General features: G+C 35.6%; 1 protein-coding gene across 18 annotated transcripts in view; it reads right to left on the bottom strand.

The window, feature by feature from the left end:
* Positions 1–18085, bottom strand: part of EIF4G3 (eukaryotic translation initiation factor 4 gamma 3) — a 373254-nt gene that overhangs the window by 92175 nt on the left and 262994 nt on the right. For 17 of the 18 annotated variants that reach the window (XM_077150955.1, XM_077150957.1, XM_077150961.1 and 14 more), the window contains 2 exons: positions 13950–14069; positions 8546–8716 (listed from right to left, as the gene is read on the bottom strand). In XM_077150955.1, the coding sequence (XP_077007070.1) occupies positions 8546–8716; positions 13950–14069 (291 nt within the window). Of the gene's footprint in view, positions 1–8545; positions 8717–13454; positions 13565–13945; positions 14070–18085 lie in introns of all 18 variants that reach the window. The other variant, XM_077150973.1, reaches the window with a different exon arrangement.

The raw sequence follows: 18085 nt of genomic DNA, 5'->3' as shown, positions 1-18085 counted from the left end.
TGGACCTTAAACCTAAAGCAAGAGCACTGAAGAAAGAAATAAATAAATGGGAGCTCCTTAAATTAAACACTTTTGTGCATCAAAGAAGTTCATCAAGAAAGTAGAAAGACAGCCTACACAATGGGAATCAATATTTGGAAATGACATATCAGATAAAGGTCTAGTATCCAGAATTTATAAAGAGATTGTTCAATTCAACAACAAAAAGACAGCCAACCCAATTACAAAATGGGAAAAAGACTTGACAGGACACCTCTCAGAAGAGGAAATACAAATGGCCAAAAGGCACATGAAGAGATGCTCAATGTCCCTGGCCATTAGAGAAATGCAAATCAAAACCACAATGAGATATCATCTCATACCCACCAGAATGGCCATTATCAACAAAACAAAAAATGACAAGTGCTGGAGAGGATGCAGAGAAAGAGGCACACTTATCCACTGTTGGTGGAAATGTCAAATGATGCAACCACTGTGGAAGGCAGTTTGGCGGTTCCTCAAAAAACTGAATATAGAATTGCCATACGACCCAGCAATACCATTGCTAGGTATCTACTCAAAGGACTTATGGGCAAAGACACAAACGGACATTTGCACACCAATGTTTATAGCAGCGTTATTTACAATTGCAAAGAGATGGAAACAGCCAAAATGTCCATCAACAGAAGAGTGGCTAAACAAACTGTGGTATATACATACGATGGAATATTATGCAGCTTTAAGACAGAATAAACTTATGAAGCATGTAATAACATGGATGGACCTAGAGAACATTATGCTGAGTGAGACTAGCCAAAAAGTAAAGGACAAATACTGTATGGTCCCACTGATGTGAACGGACATTCGAGAATAAACTTGGAATATGTCATTGGTAACAGAAACCATCAGGAGTTAGAAACAGGGCAAGACAATGGGTAATTGGAGCTGAAGGGTTACAGACTGTGCAACAGAACTAGATACAAAAACTCAAAAATGGACAGCACAATACTATCTAATTGTAATGTAATTATGTTAAAACACTGAATGAAGCTGCATCTGAGCTATAGTTTTTTTGTGTTTGTTTGTGTTTTTTGTTTTTTTCCTTTTTTTATATATTTTTTTATTTTTATTATTTTTTTCTCTATATTATCATTCTCTATCTTTTTCTGTTGTTTTGCTAGTTCTTTTCCTAAATCGATGCAAATGTACTAAGAAATGATGATCACACATCTACGTGATGATATTAAGAATTACTGATTGCATATGTAGAATGGAATGATTTCTAAATGTTGTGTTAATTTCTTTTTTTAATTAATTAAAAAAATTCATTAAATAATATACCATAAAAAAAAAAAGAAATCACAGAAGACCTAAATAAATGTAAGGGCATACCTTGTTCATGAATTGGAAGACTAAAATATAGTTAAAATGTCAATTCTACCTAAATTGATTTCCAGATTCAATGCAATACCAATTAAAATCCTAAAAACTTTCTTTTCAAAAACAGGAAAACCAAACACCAAACTTATCTGGAAGGGCAGGATGCCCCGAATAGCTAAAAATATCCTGAGAAAGAAAACTGAAGTCAGAGGTCTCATCCTACCCGACTTTAAGGTGTATTACAAAGCTACACTGGTCAAAACAGCATGGTACTGGCATAAAGATAGATATACTGAACAATGGAATCGAATATACTGTTCAGATATAGATCCTCTCATCTATGGACAATTGATCTTTGATAAGGCAGTCAAGCCAACTCACCTGGGACAGAACAGTCTCTTCAATAAATGATGCCTATTCAGTAAATGGATATCTACATGCAAAAGAATGAAAGAGGATCCATATCTCACACCCTATACAAAAATTAACTCAGAAAGGATCAAAGACCTAAACATTAGATCTAAGACCATAAGACTGTTAGAAGAAAATGTAGGGAAATATCTTATAAATCTTATAATAGGAGGTGGTTTCCTAGACCTTACACCCAAAGCACAAGCACTGAAAAAATAAATAAATAAATAGGAACTCCTCAAAAATTAAACACTTTTAGGCACCAAAGAACTTCATCAAGAAAGTAAAAAGACAGTCTACACAATGGAAGGCGATATTTGGAAACAATATATCAGATAAAGGTCTAGTATCCAGGATATATAAAGAAACTGTTCAACTCAACAACAAAAAGACAGACAACCCAATTACGAAATGGGCAAAAGACATGAACGGACACTTGTCAGAAGAGGAACTACAAATGGCCAAAAGGCACATGAAAAGACGCTTAACTTCCTGGCTATTATGGAACTGCAAATCAAAACCACAATGAGATATCACCTCACACCCACCAGAATGGCCATTATCAATAAAACAGAAAATGACAAGTGCTGGAGGGGATGTGGAGAAAGAAGCACACATCCACTGTTGGTGGGAATGTCAAATGGTACAAAATGGTACAAAATGGTACACTGTGGAAGACAGTGTGGTGGTTCCTCAGGAAGTTAAGTACAGAATTGTCATATGACCCAGCCATACCATTGCTAGGTATCTACTCAGACGACATGAGGGAATGACACAGATGGACATGAGCATACCAATGTTTACAGCAGTATTATTTACAATTGTGAAGAGATGGAAACAGCCCAAATATCCATCAGCAGACGAGTGGCTAAACAAGCTGTGATATACACATATGATGGAATATTATGCAGCTATAATCAGAATAAAATTATGAAGTATATAACAACATGGATGGATCTTAAGAACATTATGCTGAGCGCGATTAGCAAGAAACAAAAGGACAAATACTGTATGGTCTCACTGATATGAACTGACATTAGTGAATGAACTTGGAGAATTTCAGTTGGTAACAGACTATTAGGGATAGAAATAGGGTAGATATTGGGTAATTGGAGCTGAAGGGATACAGATTGTGCAACAGGACTGATTGTAAAAGTTCAGAAATGGATAGCACAATAATACCTAATTGTAATACAATAATGTTAAAACGCTGAATGAAGCTGAACATGAGAATGATAGAGGGAGGAGGCCTGGGGGCACAAATGAAATCAGAAGGAAAGATAGACAATAAAGATTGAGATGGTATAATCTAGGAATGACTAGAGTGTATAATGATAGTGACTAAATGTACAAATTTAAAAATGTTTTTGCATGAGGAAGAACAAAGGAATGTCAATACTGCAGGGTGTTGAAAATTCATGGTAACTAATACTGCCAAACTTTAACTTATGTGTGAGACTAAAGCAAAAAATGTTTTTTTGGTACAAAATTTATACTTTGACTAGTGTATTTCCTAATATAACTTATGTGGACAGCTTAACTGAACATCATAGTACATGGAACCTTGAGTGGTGCATGAGATTTTGTAGGTTTGTCCAGAGTGATGCCCCGATAAATCCCAGAGTGATTTGAACAGTGAATTAAAAAAAGTCCCCTTAAGGGAATGGTGAGAAAGGGGGAAAATTCAAGTTCCCTAAGTGAAGAATTCTTGATATTCTCACAAGCAATGGTGGACAACCAAAGCAATAGGCTGAGCCCCCAATCTTGGGGTTTGTACATATGAAACTTAACCCCACAAAGGATAGGCTAAGGCTACTAAAAATTATGCTTAAGAGTCACTCCCAGAGAACCTCTTTTGTTGCTCAGATGTGGCCTCTCTCTCTCAGCTAACATGACAAGCATGGCTCTCCCCCTCTCTATGTGGAACATGACTCCCAGGGGTGTAAACCTTCCTGGCAACATGGGACAGAAATCCTAGAATGAGTGGGACTTTCTCAATCAAGGGATTGAGAAAACTTCCTCGACCAAAAGGGGGAAGAGCAAAATGAGACAAAATAACGTGTCAATGGCTGAGAGATTCCAAACAGAGTTGAGAGGTTATCCTGGAGGTCATTCCTATGCATTAAATAGATATCACCTTTTTAGTTAAGGTGTAATGGAGAAGCTGGAGGGAACTGCCTGAAAATGTAGAGCTGTGTTCCAGTAGCCATGTTTCTTGAAGATGATTGTATAAATGACAGAGGTTTCGCAATGTGACAGTGTGATTGTGAAAACCTTGTGTCTGATGCTCCTTTTATCTACCTTATGGACAGATGAGTAAAACATATGTATTAAAAATAAATTTAAAAATAAATAAAAATCCATGTTAGCTCTGGAGGCTACTCTTATGCAAGCTTCAGCTGGATATTGCTGTTTATCATGGTTTGCTAAACCCCAACCAAAACTATTTCTGCCAACCCCAAAGAACACCTTGGGCTTTATCAGAGATTATACAAAAGTTCTATGCACTATGATTACTGTTCAGAAACCTATAACCTCCAGATGAGTTCCTAGGCCAGATAAGTCCTGAAATCCAGAAGGACCGGCCTCTCCAGAACATCAACGAGTTCCATCCGCCTATCCCATACATATTAACAGCAGCACTTTCCAACCTGAAAAAGTTAGAATGGGCATAGCCCAAATACCCCTAAGGAATGGAAGAAAGATCAGAGAAGGTGGAGTTATGACAGAGAAGATAGGATTTAACAAATGAGTATGACTGCTGAATCACTATATTGATATTTCTTTTAGTCTCCAGTGTCTTGGAGCAGCTAGAAGCAAAAACCTAAGATTGTGGAGCTGTAACCCCTACCAAACTTTGAAATTTGAAATCTGTTCTATAGCTAATTGTTGTGGTATGCCTTGAAATTTATTGTTTTGTATATAGGTTAGTTTTCACAATTAAAAAAGGCATGATAATAAATGCAGTATTATATGAAAAAATAATAATAAAATAAATAAATAAATAATAGGGGGAACAAATGTTAAATTTAGTAGACTGAAATTCTAGTGATCAATGAAAGGGAGAGGTAAGGGGGATGGTATGTATGAATTTTTTTGTTTTCTTTTTATCTCTTTTTCTGAATTGATGCAAATGTTCTAAGTAATGATCGTGATGATGAATATACAACTATTTGGTGATATTGTGAGTAACTGATTATATATCAAGAGTGGAATGATCATATGGTAAGAATGTTGGTGTTTGTACGTTGTTATGTTTACTAAAGAAAGAAAGAAAAAAAATACTAGAACAAGTATCCTTATCTTGAAGTATGAAGATTCAGCAGGAATTTTTAACTATTGTAAAATTTTTAGGTTGATTATCTACCTTTATTTTTAATGGGATCTTGCTAGACGTATTTTTCTCTTATGTATTGTCATTAGTACCTCATGGTAACTGGTATGGTTGCATAGAACTCATACAATAAAATTCACCTACTTTAACTGTATAATTGAATGAATTTTGGTAATTGTATACAATGGTGTAACTACTAACACAATCAACAGTTGCCCCATCCTAAACAGTTCCTTTGAGCTCTTTCTCAAAGATCCTCTCTCCCTACTCCTGCCAGGGCTCCCCACTAATTTGTTTATCAGACTTGGTGTCATTTTGGCTAAGTATTATCCATGGGGAGGGTAATTTATTCAATCATTTTCTTCAGATAGGCATCTACTTGTTTTCAGGATTTTGCTACTCTGAGTAATGTTGTGATAAAACACTCTTGTCACATAATCCATATGTATGCAGAAGTGGGATTGCTGGGTTGAAGAGGCTATGGATTTAATTTTAGAATATGGTACAGACTGCTTTTGCAAAAATTCTAACACTCCTCATCGTCAACAATGAATGAGGATACCCTTTCCCTCATACCCTGGGGGCTGCTGGTAGCATAGTCTGCTTGGGACTATCCTGAGGTGTCTAATTAGTACTTTAATTTGCACTTCCCTGACCCCTTGATGAACTTTGAGCATATATCCATTTGCTTGTTGGCCATTTAGCTTTTCTAGGGAACTGCATTCTCCTGGTACAGCTTTATGTGTTTTAGGCATAGAAATTCCCATTCATCCAAAATGGGCAGGGAAGGGCGTGTTGGGATTAATGGAATGGTCTGGTTAATAGAAAGTGCCCTCATTTGTACACTCAATTCTGAACTTTCAAAACATGAGACCATAATCAGAAAAAAAAAAAAAAAAAGAGAGAGACCTTAATCAGAAATGTATAGCAAGAGGACTGTAACAAATATGAGAGGAACGTGAGGAACGGAAAGTGAGTGGGCTTTGGTCACTTACTATCTGTATGCTATTCATTAAGTCCCCAAACCTCTCTGAGTCTCACTTTGTTTACTGTGAAATACGGATGATTATGATTGTGCCACCTACCTCCTTATGGAAAGGGCCAGGGCATAGCAGATGGTCAATAAGCAGTAGTCAATTATGATAAAGATGGTTTAGGCTTTCCTTTAATGGTTAAATGGGCGTTTTAGAAGTCTGGGGTCAGCTGAAATATCAATTAACACTGCATGAGTTTGGGGAAAACTAGAAATATTTGAGTATCCTTTGGGCAGATTGATCAGAGTCATATAAAACAGGGTTTTGCAACCCACAATTCTTTTTTTGTAGGGGCTGTCCTGTGCATTGTAAGATGGTTAGAAGCATCCCTGGCCTCTATCGATTAAATATCAATAATCCCTTCTGGGAGTCATAGCCATCCAAAATGTCCCCAGACTTTGCAAATGTCTCCCAGTGGTGGGTGGGGGAGTGGGGAGAGGGAGGCAAAATTACCCTTGGTAGAAAACCACTGATACAAATCCTTTGGGAAAAGCTTTTAGTCAGTTCATGAAACAAGGAGAGAAGCTCCTCCCATGGCCCTGCACCTGCTCCATAAGGACTCTCTTCAGTTCCCAGTAGAATTCCCCTAGCAACATCAGCCAGGTCTGAGCAGGACACATCAAGATGGCAGGAGCAGAATGAGGTGGTATGTGGATTGGCTTCCCTATGGGTATCCTTGAAATGCCCACAGGCTGATTATTTTTAAGTATTTCTTGAGGGAATGGTAAAAAAGGACACAGAAGGTTAAAATTAAAAAAAGGTTGAGATGAAATGGAAGAAGATTAGGGACTTGATTTGGTGAATTTGGCAAAGGATACACTTAGGAACTTAGTGGCCAATGTTTAGGGCAATGCAAAGAAGAAAAAAAGGCAAGCGGTCAATTAAGGTTTGACAGCATGGCTTGTAATGGACGAGTTCATCCTGGTCTTTGCTTTGTGTGAACAAATTAGATGGTGGGCTGGTTTATTCAATTAACACATATTTTCTACATATGAGGTTCTATATTAGTGCTAAAATAAAATAAAGATTTATAAGGCTCATCTGTGTCCCCAGGAACATCAGTGTACTGAGCACTTATCTGGGCTCTAGGAACTATGTCAAGTACTCTATACCACTTCATTTAATTTTTACAATGACCCTATGAGGAAGGTGATATTAGTATCTCCATCTTACGACCAAGATTAAGAACTTGCCCAATAGAGCTATTGTTCAAACCTGGTTAGAGTTGGAGCTGTTACTGCTGCACTAAAACATTTGTGGCAAGAAGAAAGGTAAATTAGGAAATCAGACACCAACAAACTGGTATGTAATCTGTGATGTGTGACTCTGGTACAGGTGCAAAGTTATAAGAGTTCAAAAGCAGAGACAAGATTTTGGTGCCTAGAAGCAAAAACACCCAAAGGATACAGCAGAGGTAACCTAGGGATGGGAATTGGCACAGTGTATACCACAAAAAATGAATAACAGCTTAAATAATTTGAGACAAAAAATAATGATTTTGTGAGGATTAAGGATTCTATTTACCTAAAATGTTCTAAAGACAGGATATACACAAAGATGCAAAGAACTCAATGTTAGTCAAAAAACCCTCAAAAACAAGACAGGTTTCTAAATTCTAACTTATTAGAAATGAAGTCTTGACGAGGAGACATAAAGCTATATACCAACTAGACTAGCATAGGGTAAAGAGACTTGTTCAATGAGAAGCTAAAAATGATTTTTTAAAAATAAGCAAATATATTTAATACTATTATATGAAATTTTAAGACACAAAATAATAACTCTATATGGTTTATGGATATACACAAATGGAGTTGCAGTATTAAAAAATACTTAGGAATATACAAGGATTTGGCGAACTACAACTACCGGCCAAATTTGGCCTGCCATCTGTTTTTGTACAGCCTGTAAGCTAAGAACATAAAAATGCATTTTAAATATATATATATATATATATATATATATATATATATTTGAAAAGTCCAAAAACAAAGAAAAAACAAACAACAAATAACCAAATATTAAGCCTGAATGAAAAAAGAAGTCTATAACATATGGGAACTCCAGGAATGGTGTTGATTTTCAAAAAAGCACAGAAAGCAGTTTCAAAAGAAAATAGTGGTAGGAGCAGAAGTCAGACTGCTCTTAGATAATGCGTTCAACAGTATCACCACATGAACTTCTACTTATATCTGAAACTTTGATATGGTAGGCCAGACAAAACAATTTGTTAAGAAAATGTATCAAACCAAGTACTGTCTGATTTTCCTATTTGTAACAGGAAAAAAATTTCAAAAGGTCTTAAACTGATATATCTACCTATTTAATAGGGCAAAATGAAAGGTTCAAAGGAATCAAATCAATATGATCATACTGATACCCTGTTAAGATGTGCTTCTGTTCTCACCTGGGTTTTAATGTTTTCAGGATCCTCAGCTTGGCTGTCTCGTTTCTGGCTGGGTTTCCAAGCATTCTCGGCCTTTTTCAGGTGTACATCTTCTTTCACAGAAACCGTGATGATCTTCCTGGGCTCTCTCCTCTGACCGGGTTGAGATCTCCGTGACCCAACATTCAACAACTAGGACAAGAATATGCTTTATTATATCTACACAGAGTACTTACAATTTTTCTGTCTCTGCTGTGCTGCTCAAGTCAAGCCTGTTATCATACAAAACACTTCTGGATGCAAACACTAATATCAGGCATTCAAGTTAGATGTGATCTTTTTTGAAGAATAAAAATAATGTATCTGTTCAGCAAACCATCAAATTAATATCTTCTACCACCACAGTTACTTTTCCACCTCTACAACATTTGATCCTTATGGAAAATGATAAATGATAAAGCTGTTGCTCCTAACAAAAATGACTACCCCAATTGAAACTCTACTTTTTATTAGTTGTCTGACTTTGTATTGGTCATTTCCATAACTACTGAAATTCATAGGCAGTAATTATCAAAGTTACAAATTTATGTAAAACTTGGTTTCCACACTCCCAGAGAAAAATGCAAAAGCCTCATCACTAAACTCTGCACCAAAGACACCAGCCTTTCTATAGATCACTTAATGAATCATGATAACTGCCATGGCCAGAAATATAAAAATAAGTCTTTCTTACATCATCAATTAGAGTCAAAATAAATTGTTCCCTAAAAAAATTCTACTCTAATCATCAGTTCTCTATTCCTGCTACGCCTTCCCCATACTATTCTGTTACAAAGAATATATGTTGGCATGTAAAACTGGCCATCAAATTAAGTATTGTTACTATAAGAGATAATAGGGTAAGGTAAAAGTTACATTCTGTTTATTAAAATAGCCTTAATAATTATTTCTTTAAGTGCCTGAAAATAATTTTTCAAGATCAAATATTTGGGTTGATCTTCAGCTTTGTTACCTCCCAGACCAGTCACATGTTGACAGCCTTCACTTTTTCTAATACATCATTCTCACTTCATGTTCCCACACGGCCTTTCTGAATTCATATAAAGCTTCAGAAAAATAAGTGGAGATCTGAATGTCATGCTTTATAAAAGAAGACAGCTTCTTAAGAGAGACATGTTTGAGGCCCAAATTCATAAGCTTAAAATTAAAAGCCTTTACACACATCAATCACAGAATTATTCACCATCTGCCCTAATAAGAAATGGCGGTATCAAAGATGTCATCAGGATCAAAAGTTCAAACTCTTCACACCAGTCTTTTCAAATGCATCCACAGCTAAGGAAACAGTCCTGAAGATATGATCTCAGATTATTTGGTAAATATGAAAAAAATACTAAGGAGTTAAATAAGCCTGTAGGTATAGGAATGATATTACTCAAAGAACCAAAGAGATTCATCAGACAGGAAAAGTACCAGCAGGGTACAGTTGGTCAAACTAGACTGTACCACCACACCAACTTCTACTTATAACTGAAACTTTGATACGGTAGATTAGACAAAACAATTTGTGAAGAAAATGTATCAAGCCAAGTACTGTCTGATTTTTATAATTCAGGTTATATTATAGTGTTAACTCATGTGGGTATGTGAAAATCATATAAGAGCTGTAATATGCATAATTTGGGGATATAATCTTAATCTTATTTGGATAATGCCACAGCGAATGTTCATTTCCAAAAAGTACTGCGAACACCAATGAATGTGCCTTGAGATTTGAACTTGGAAAGTGACAGACAGGATTTATGCCACATATCTTTACCTGCCTCAAGACAAATATGTGTGACTTTCAAATGAACAGCATAGAGATGTGAGACATATAACTCAACAGATAACATTCAACAGGAAAAGTTTTGAAACCCTAATAGTTGAAATTATAATGTATGGAAGTTCTCAAGACACATTTATAAATTACATTTCTTTCTTTACATGTAAGATAAATATTGCTTAAAAAATATTATTTACTTAAGTCTACTGAGTTCCAAATAGATTTCTTATATTATTAATCATCAACATGCCTAATTAATCTCTAATATTCTCATGATTACACTTTCAGAATAATTCACTGCCTGGAACATCAATTCCTGGAAGGACTTGGTGCAGTAGGGAAAAGAGGCAGATTAAGAGACATAAGAACTGGGCTCCTGAATCCAACCCCAATACCTACAAACCAAATCACTGTGAACAAGTCTCTTAATTTTGCTGAGCTTAAGCTTTCTCATATATAAATGCCTGTTATCTACAAAATTATCATGAGAATCATAGGATAAAAGAAATGTTAAAAGGACTTTATTGAACTATGCGAGTCATCATAATCAATAACAAATAACCAAAAAAATAACTTTTTATACACGGATATATGGATTGATATAATTATCTTTAAGCATTATGTCTTTTTCTTTGGTGTGTGAAACAAAAATCTAAATAAAAATTTATAGTATCTTTCAAAGGTAGTACCAAATGATGAATGACCTTTTTATTAATAACAATATCTAGGATCCTGTGCTAAGAGTTATAGGCTGTACCTAAAGAAACAAAGTCTTGTCTCCTTGCTTATAAGATAATATTTCTGATTAATGGCTAGAAGACGATCATTACAGTATATTCAAAGTACACATATCAGAACTAAAATGAAGCATCAAAATTTAGGGTTAACTGGTAAGCTACAGTTTCATTTCAGGTGAGCTTAAAGTTTAAATTTTTTTACCCACTCCCATACATTTTTCTTAAATGTGTTAAATAAGAAATTACACCAATCTTTGTTTTGGGATCTGATATTCATTATTTCTATTTCCTTCAGAGACTGGATTATTTCCTTAAATTCCTCTGCTTATCTGGATAATCAAAGAAAACATGGCTAATATTCACCCTTACAATTTTAGAAGAGAGAAAAGCAAATGCTCCTTTAAGGACAGAAGAGAGGGATGACAGCCCAGGTAACCTCTTTTGCCCAAAGATTTTTTTAAGAGCCCTCTTCCTAGGACATTTATTTTGGAGCATTTTCTATGATGTCTACCAAGAGATCACCATTAAAATAACACCACTATTGCCCAAGTAATTTGATCTTTTTAAAACAAAAGAGATGATACTGCCTCAGGCACTTGCAATAGATATGCACTTTAATGTCTATCAAAAGACCTTTATGTTTGAAAATTGTACATAACTGCATTATGATATTTTAAAACATGTTTCTATGTATTAATAATATTTTGTAACAAGTCTGCTACGGAAAAGTTTATACTAGGAATCATAGCAACTAAATCATACTTTTGAAGCATACCTAGTAGATTTTAACACAATGGATGGTAATTATTTATAAGCCAATTTGAACAACTGATAAAACTGATAAGAAGTCTGGAGTCAGTAACTACTAAGGGTAGGGTTGTTGCCTTTTTCGAAACAGCATTACTGCTTCTTTACATGTTAGAAATGTATGTTCTCTGAGATTTCCATTTGTACCCAAACCAAAATACCAAGGGAAACTGGGCAAATTAAGGGGACAATGTTTATTAGCTATGAAAGAGACTGGAAGAATAATTATTTGCAATAAGGCTTAGCATAGCAATACTACTCTGATAGTGATAATTTCACTTAAAAACTAGTTTCTAGCTCACAGTTACTTAAAGAAAGTGAAGTAATTAAAGCTGACCTTTTTGGAAATACTAGTCATGTTACTTTTAATATATCACAATGACTTATTAATCTGATGTATGTAGGCATCTAATAAGTGGGCAAATATACATTCTGATAAAGTTACTTTTAATTTTCTGTTTCCGACATTTTAAAAGAAAAGCTTGCTCTGAACTCATATTTTCTGCTTACTGTAGCTAATTTTTAGCAGACAAGTAATAGAAAGCTTGTAATGAAAAGTTGATGGTACACATTGGAAGAAGCAATTCATACTCTCTGTGCGTGACATATGGACAAAACGAGCAATACGATAATCACAGAGGCTGTTAAGAGTATAATCAAAATGGCATCAACATTATTTCAAATCTGTGCAACACAAAGATTAAAATAATTCAAAACAAACAATTTTTAAACCACCAAAAAGGGAAATAATACTGAAAATAAGATGTAATGGTTTCTAGAAAGCTGCTTTCTGAGACTTTCTGGAATTACTGAGTTTTAGGAAACCTTTAATTTAGTATTTAGAGAAAATAAAGGTTAAATTTTAAATCTGTGTGAGAACAGAGTATCAGCACGCAGAGATCTTTAAGTTACTGATGCTCAATAAACAGTATGCTTCATATTAAGAAGGGTTTCTGCAATTTTGTGCCCCAATACATGTAGGCACCGAATCAGTATTTGGCTGCAGACAAATAACCAAATAATTCAATCATCTACAGAGTAACATTCCTTTTTCATACCATGTAGTCTTCTTTCAAAGCAGATTTCAAAAGCTGCCATTCCGGAAATAAAAAAGTGATGGGGAAATAAAAAGTGTCACCTTATATAAAAATATTTTAAAAGCATAAAGCAGTTTTAACAGGGTGATCTGCAAATGCACATCAAATCACAAGCTTCTCCAGAACTTTAAGTGCTCTCTATGCCATTTTAACTTGGGAAAAAGAGGTATTCACATCACTGCTAACTTTCCCCCATGCTTTCTGCACATGTACAAAGCACAGGGTAGGCAGAACCTACAGAATCCTGAACAGTGCAGTGCTTCAACATAACTCCATTGGTGATGCCACTCCCACTGCTGAAGAGCCTGCACTGGGGGTGTACTGGCAACCTGCAGTTTACCAATACTACATTCTTTTGTACGGTGATTTTTTATATTTTTACATCACCACCTATAGTAAATAAGAAGAACAAAACACCAAATATTCTAATACTATAGACTAAAAGAAAAAAGGATTCAGTGCACCCCTAGACGCAGGCTCTTCAGGGGTGGGTGCGACATCACCAGAGGAGTACATGTTGGGGCTTTGCCCTGTTCCAGGATTGGCAATCCATGCCTGCTCTGTACTTTGCAATCTGTAGAAACAAGGACAAGAGATGCCCATTAGCTGAATGTCATCAGAGATCTCCAGTATATCAGGACACCTAAAAATAAAACATGAATACTGTATCAAGGTTGGCTCTACTTTTACCCCATTTGCAGGTCATTTCAACGAAAAAATATGGGGGAAAAAAATCAAGACCAAATTAATCCAGACCAGCTTCTTTCAGGTAAAAACGACTCAAACGTCTTCTTTATTTGCTTTAATGTTAGTATGGAAAGGATAATCTTCACCTCTTCTATGTCTTCTTCTTGGTTAGAAGAATCAAGGAATAAAAGCTGCTCTCCTGCCATTAGACTAGATGTCATGGAGTTTATGACAGTTTCTAACTAATTGGGTTGTAGGGGACTTGCACTTACAGGTACACCTCTTCCACCAGGTGTTTGCCTTCCAAAATCTGCAAAGGCTGGAGTAAAGTCTGGTCCTCGAGGCAAAATCCGAGGATCCAGAGTTCTCATTGGCAATTTGGGTTGGTTGATCTGCATGAAGAAGGAAAGGAAAGCTTAAAGCAAGTTGCATTCAGTGCCACAGATAACAAAACCTAGATTGAAAAGACATGTCAGCTAAAATGGTGAATACTGGCTTCTGAACTAGTAACTACTGGAAATCCAATCTGAATCATGGTGTCTTCTCCTGGGCTACCTTTTGAGGCCTAAGGGCCCCATGATTTTCTGGTGCCCTAGGGCTGATGGGTCTCACATTCCCAAGGGAAGGCTACATATGCCAATGAATGGCTCCCTAGACACTTACAACTAGAGAAATGGTCAAGAAAAGCTATTTTGAAATCCTTCGAATTAGGGCCAAATTTCAGCATTTATTTTTCAGGAATACTAACCAGATCATCAGAATAATAATTGCCTATAAGAATCCTGATACTGCTCATTTCGGTTTTGATGCTGTTGACTTATGGTTAATAAGTATGTGTGCAATGTAAACAGTAAGTCTCAAAAGGAAATATCTGTTTCATGTGTAATGATCCATTTAAAATCTTTCTTTGCCTTGTTAGTTTGAGATATCTGGCATTGTATATAATGTGTGGCTATGGACCCAGCAGAGTTAAGTAGCTCAGTGAAAAATCAATAATGATTGGCCACAACAGAAGGAATATTTTCGAAGAGGGTAATTTAATTCAGCAAAAATAACACTTCCCCCCTCAAGTACTAAAGTAGCTTCAAATTAGCACTACCAATCATTCAACTGTCCTCACATAAATATCTGAGAAAGAAGACTAAGACATCAAGAAAATAAGAAGACCTGCTGCTATAAAAAAGTAAAACAATACAAATAAGGTCTGGATAAGTAAGTTGGTACTGGAAATCTCCATAACAGGTCGATCTCATTCCATAAGATAATTAACCTCTAACTTTAATTAACGACAAACATTTCCTCTTTAAAACAAAACTGCTACAAACTTACTTGCCAGCCCTGGTTCATCTTTGCTTTAAATGAAATTGCTTCGGCAGTTATACATCTCACTTTACTCCTTTTAATGTAATAAATAAAAAAGCACTGCCTATACTAAATTTCTGTCTGCACCATTAAGATTGAGTTAAAGAGAAAGGGTGTCCATTTGCACAAGACTGGAGATTTTAGGCACTGGAAGAAACCATTACGTATATTTTGAGATATACATTATTTGAATTATGTGACTCTCATTTAAATTTATTCTGCCAGATATCTTTCTAGGTTTTTGATCTGTCCTCAATGCCATTATAATTCCATATTGAATTTTTTTTTCATAGAACAAGTCATTTTATTGGGTAAGAGTAATGGTTATCAAATGAAAAAAGTAAGATACCGCATACCACAAAAAGAATACAGCTTTTCCTACACATGAAGACAAAGGTCTTAAGCTACCAAAACCACATATTAATTGGGTCCCAACATAATTTGGACAAGGAGCGCATTTAAAGATAAGTGCTGAAGCCTGTATTTGTATAAAAGCTTACGACAGAAATGTTACAAGTAGATCTTCAACTCAGTTTTGCTTATCAAAATAAAATCTTCCTGAATTCTCACTCCCAGAAAAATTTCTCTCACTACAGGGCACACACCAGGCTCCAGGCCAGGAGGTAGTGTCCTTTTGTTATTCACCACTCCCCAGTTTTTCAGCTTTGGTTAGTTACTTTCAATATCTCATTTTTAAATAAGAAGTTAGGGTTAACTACCAAGTAGAAATCTTCTTCATAGCTGTTACTTCTATCTGTGGAAACTTTTTTTTTTTTATTAATTAACAGAAAAAAAGAAATTAACCCAACATTTAGAAATCATACCGTTCTACATATGCAATCAGTAATTCTTAACATCATCGAATAGATGCATGATCATCGTTTCTTAGTACATTTGCATCGGTTTAGAAGAACTAGCAACACAACCGAAAAAGATATAGAATGTTAATATAGAGAAAAAAATAAAAGTAATAGTAGTGAAAACAAAACAAAACAAAAACCTATAGCTCGGATGCGGCTTCATTCAGTGTTTTAACATGATTACTTTACAATTAGGTATTATTGTGCTGTCCATTTTTGAGTTTTTGTATCTAGTCCTTTTGCACAGTCTGTATCCCTTCAGCTCCAATTACCCATTATCTTACCCTGTTTCTAACTCCTGCTGGACTCTGTTACCAATGACATATTCCAAGTTTATTCTCGAATGTCGATTCACATCATTGGGACCATACAGTATTTGTCTTAGTTTTTGGCTAGACTCACTCAGCATGATGTTCTCTAGGTCCATCCATGTTATTACATGCTTCATAAGTTTATCCTGTCTTAAAGCTGCATAATATTCCATCGTATGTATATACCACAGTTTGTTTAGCCACTCGTCTGTTGATGGACATTTTGGCTGTTTCCATCTCTTTGCAATTGTAAATAACGCTGCTATAAACATTGGTGTGCAAATGTCCGTTTCTGTCTTTGCTCTTAAGTCCTTTGAGTAGATTCCCAGCAATGGTATTGCTGGGTTGTATGGCAATTCTATATTCAACTTTTTGAGGAACCGTCAAACTGCCTTCCACAGTGGTTGCACCATTTGACATTCCCACCAACAGTGGATAAGTGTGCCTCTTTCATCGCACCCTCTCCAGCACTTGTCATTTTTTGTTTTGTTGATAATGGACATTGTGGTGGGTGTGAGATGATATCTCATTGTGGTTTTGATTTGCATTTCTCTAATGGCCAGGGACATTGAGCATCTCTTCCTGTGCTTTTTGGCCATTTGTATTTCCTCTTCTGAGAGGTGTCTGTTCAAGTCTTTTACCCATTTTGTAATTGGGTTGGCTGTCTTTTTGTTGTTGAATTGAACAATCTCTTTATAAATTCTGGATACTAGACCTTTATCTGATATGTCATTTCCAAATATTGTCTCCCATTGTGTAGGCTGTCTTTCTACTTTCTTGATGAAGTTCTTTGATGCACAAAAGTGTTTAATTTTGAGGAGTTCCCATTTATTTATTTTCTTCTTCAGTGCTCTTGCTTTAGGTTTAAGGTCCATAAAACCGCCTCCAATTGTAAGTTTCATAAGATATCTCCCTACATTTTCCTCTAACTGTTTTATGGTCTTAGACCTAATGTTTAGATCTTTGATCCATTTTGAGTTAACTTTTGTATAGGGTGTGAGATATGGGTCTTCTTTCATGCTTTTGCATATGGATATCCAGTTCTCTAGGCACCATTTATTGAAGAGACTGTTCTGTCCCAGGTGAGTTGGCTTGACTGCCTTATCAAAGATCAAATGTCCATAGATGAGAGGGTCTATATCTGAGCACTCTATTCGATTCCATTGGTCGGTATATCTATCTTTATGCCAATACCATGCTGTTTTGACCACTGTGGCTTCATAATATGCCTTAAAGTCAGGCAGCGCGAGACCTCCAGCTTCGTTTTTTTTCCTCAAGATGTTTTTAGCAATTCGGGGCACCCTGCCCTTCCAGATAAATTTGCTTATTGGTGTTTCTATTTCTGAAAAATAAGTTGTTGGGATTTGATTGGTATTGCATTGAATCTGTAAATCAATTTAGGTAGGATTGACATCTTAACTATATTTAGTCTTCCAATCCATGAACACGGTATCCCCTTCCATCTATTTAGGTCTTCTGTGATTTCTTTTAACAGTTTTTTGTAGTTTTCTTTATATATGTTTTTTGTCTCTTTAGTTAAATTTAATCCTAGGTATTTCATTCTTTTAGTTGCAATTGTAAATGGGATTTGTTTCTTGATTTCCCCCTCAGCTTGTTCATTACTAGTGTATAGAAATGCTACAGATTTTTGAATGTTGATCTTGTAACCTGCTACTTTGCTGTACTCATTTATTAGCTCTAGTAGTTTTGCTGTGGATTCTTCCGGGTTTTCGACGTATAGTATCATATCATCTGCAAACAGTGATAGTTTTACTTCTTCCTTTCCAATTTTGATGCCTTGTATTTTTTTTCCTTGTCTAATTGCTCTGGTTAGAACCTCCAACACAATGTTGAATAATAGTGGTGATAGTGGAC

Source organism: Tamandua tetradactyla, chromosome 2 (genome assembly GCF_023851605.1).
Source record: "Tamandua tetradactyla isolate mTamTet1 chromosome 2, mTamTet1.pri, whole genome shotgun sequence".
NCBI lineage: Eukaryota > Metazoa > Chordata > Mammalia > Pilosa > Myrmecophagidae > Tamandua > Tamandua tetradactyla.
Note: the sequence above shows the minus strand (reverse complement) of the source record. Positions and strands in the feature narration are given on the sequence as shown.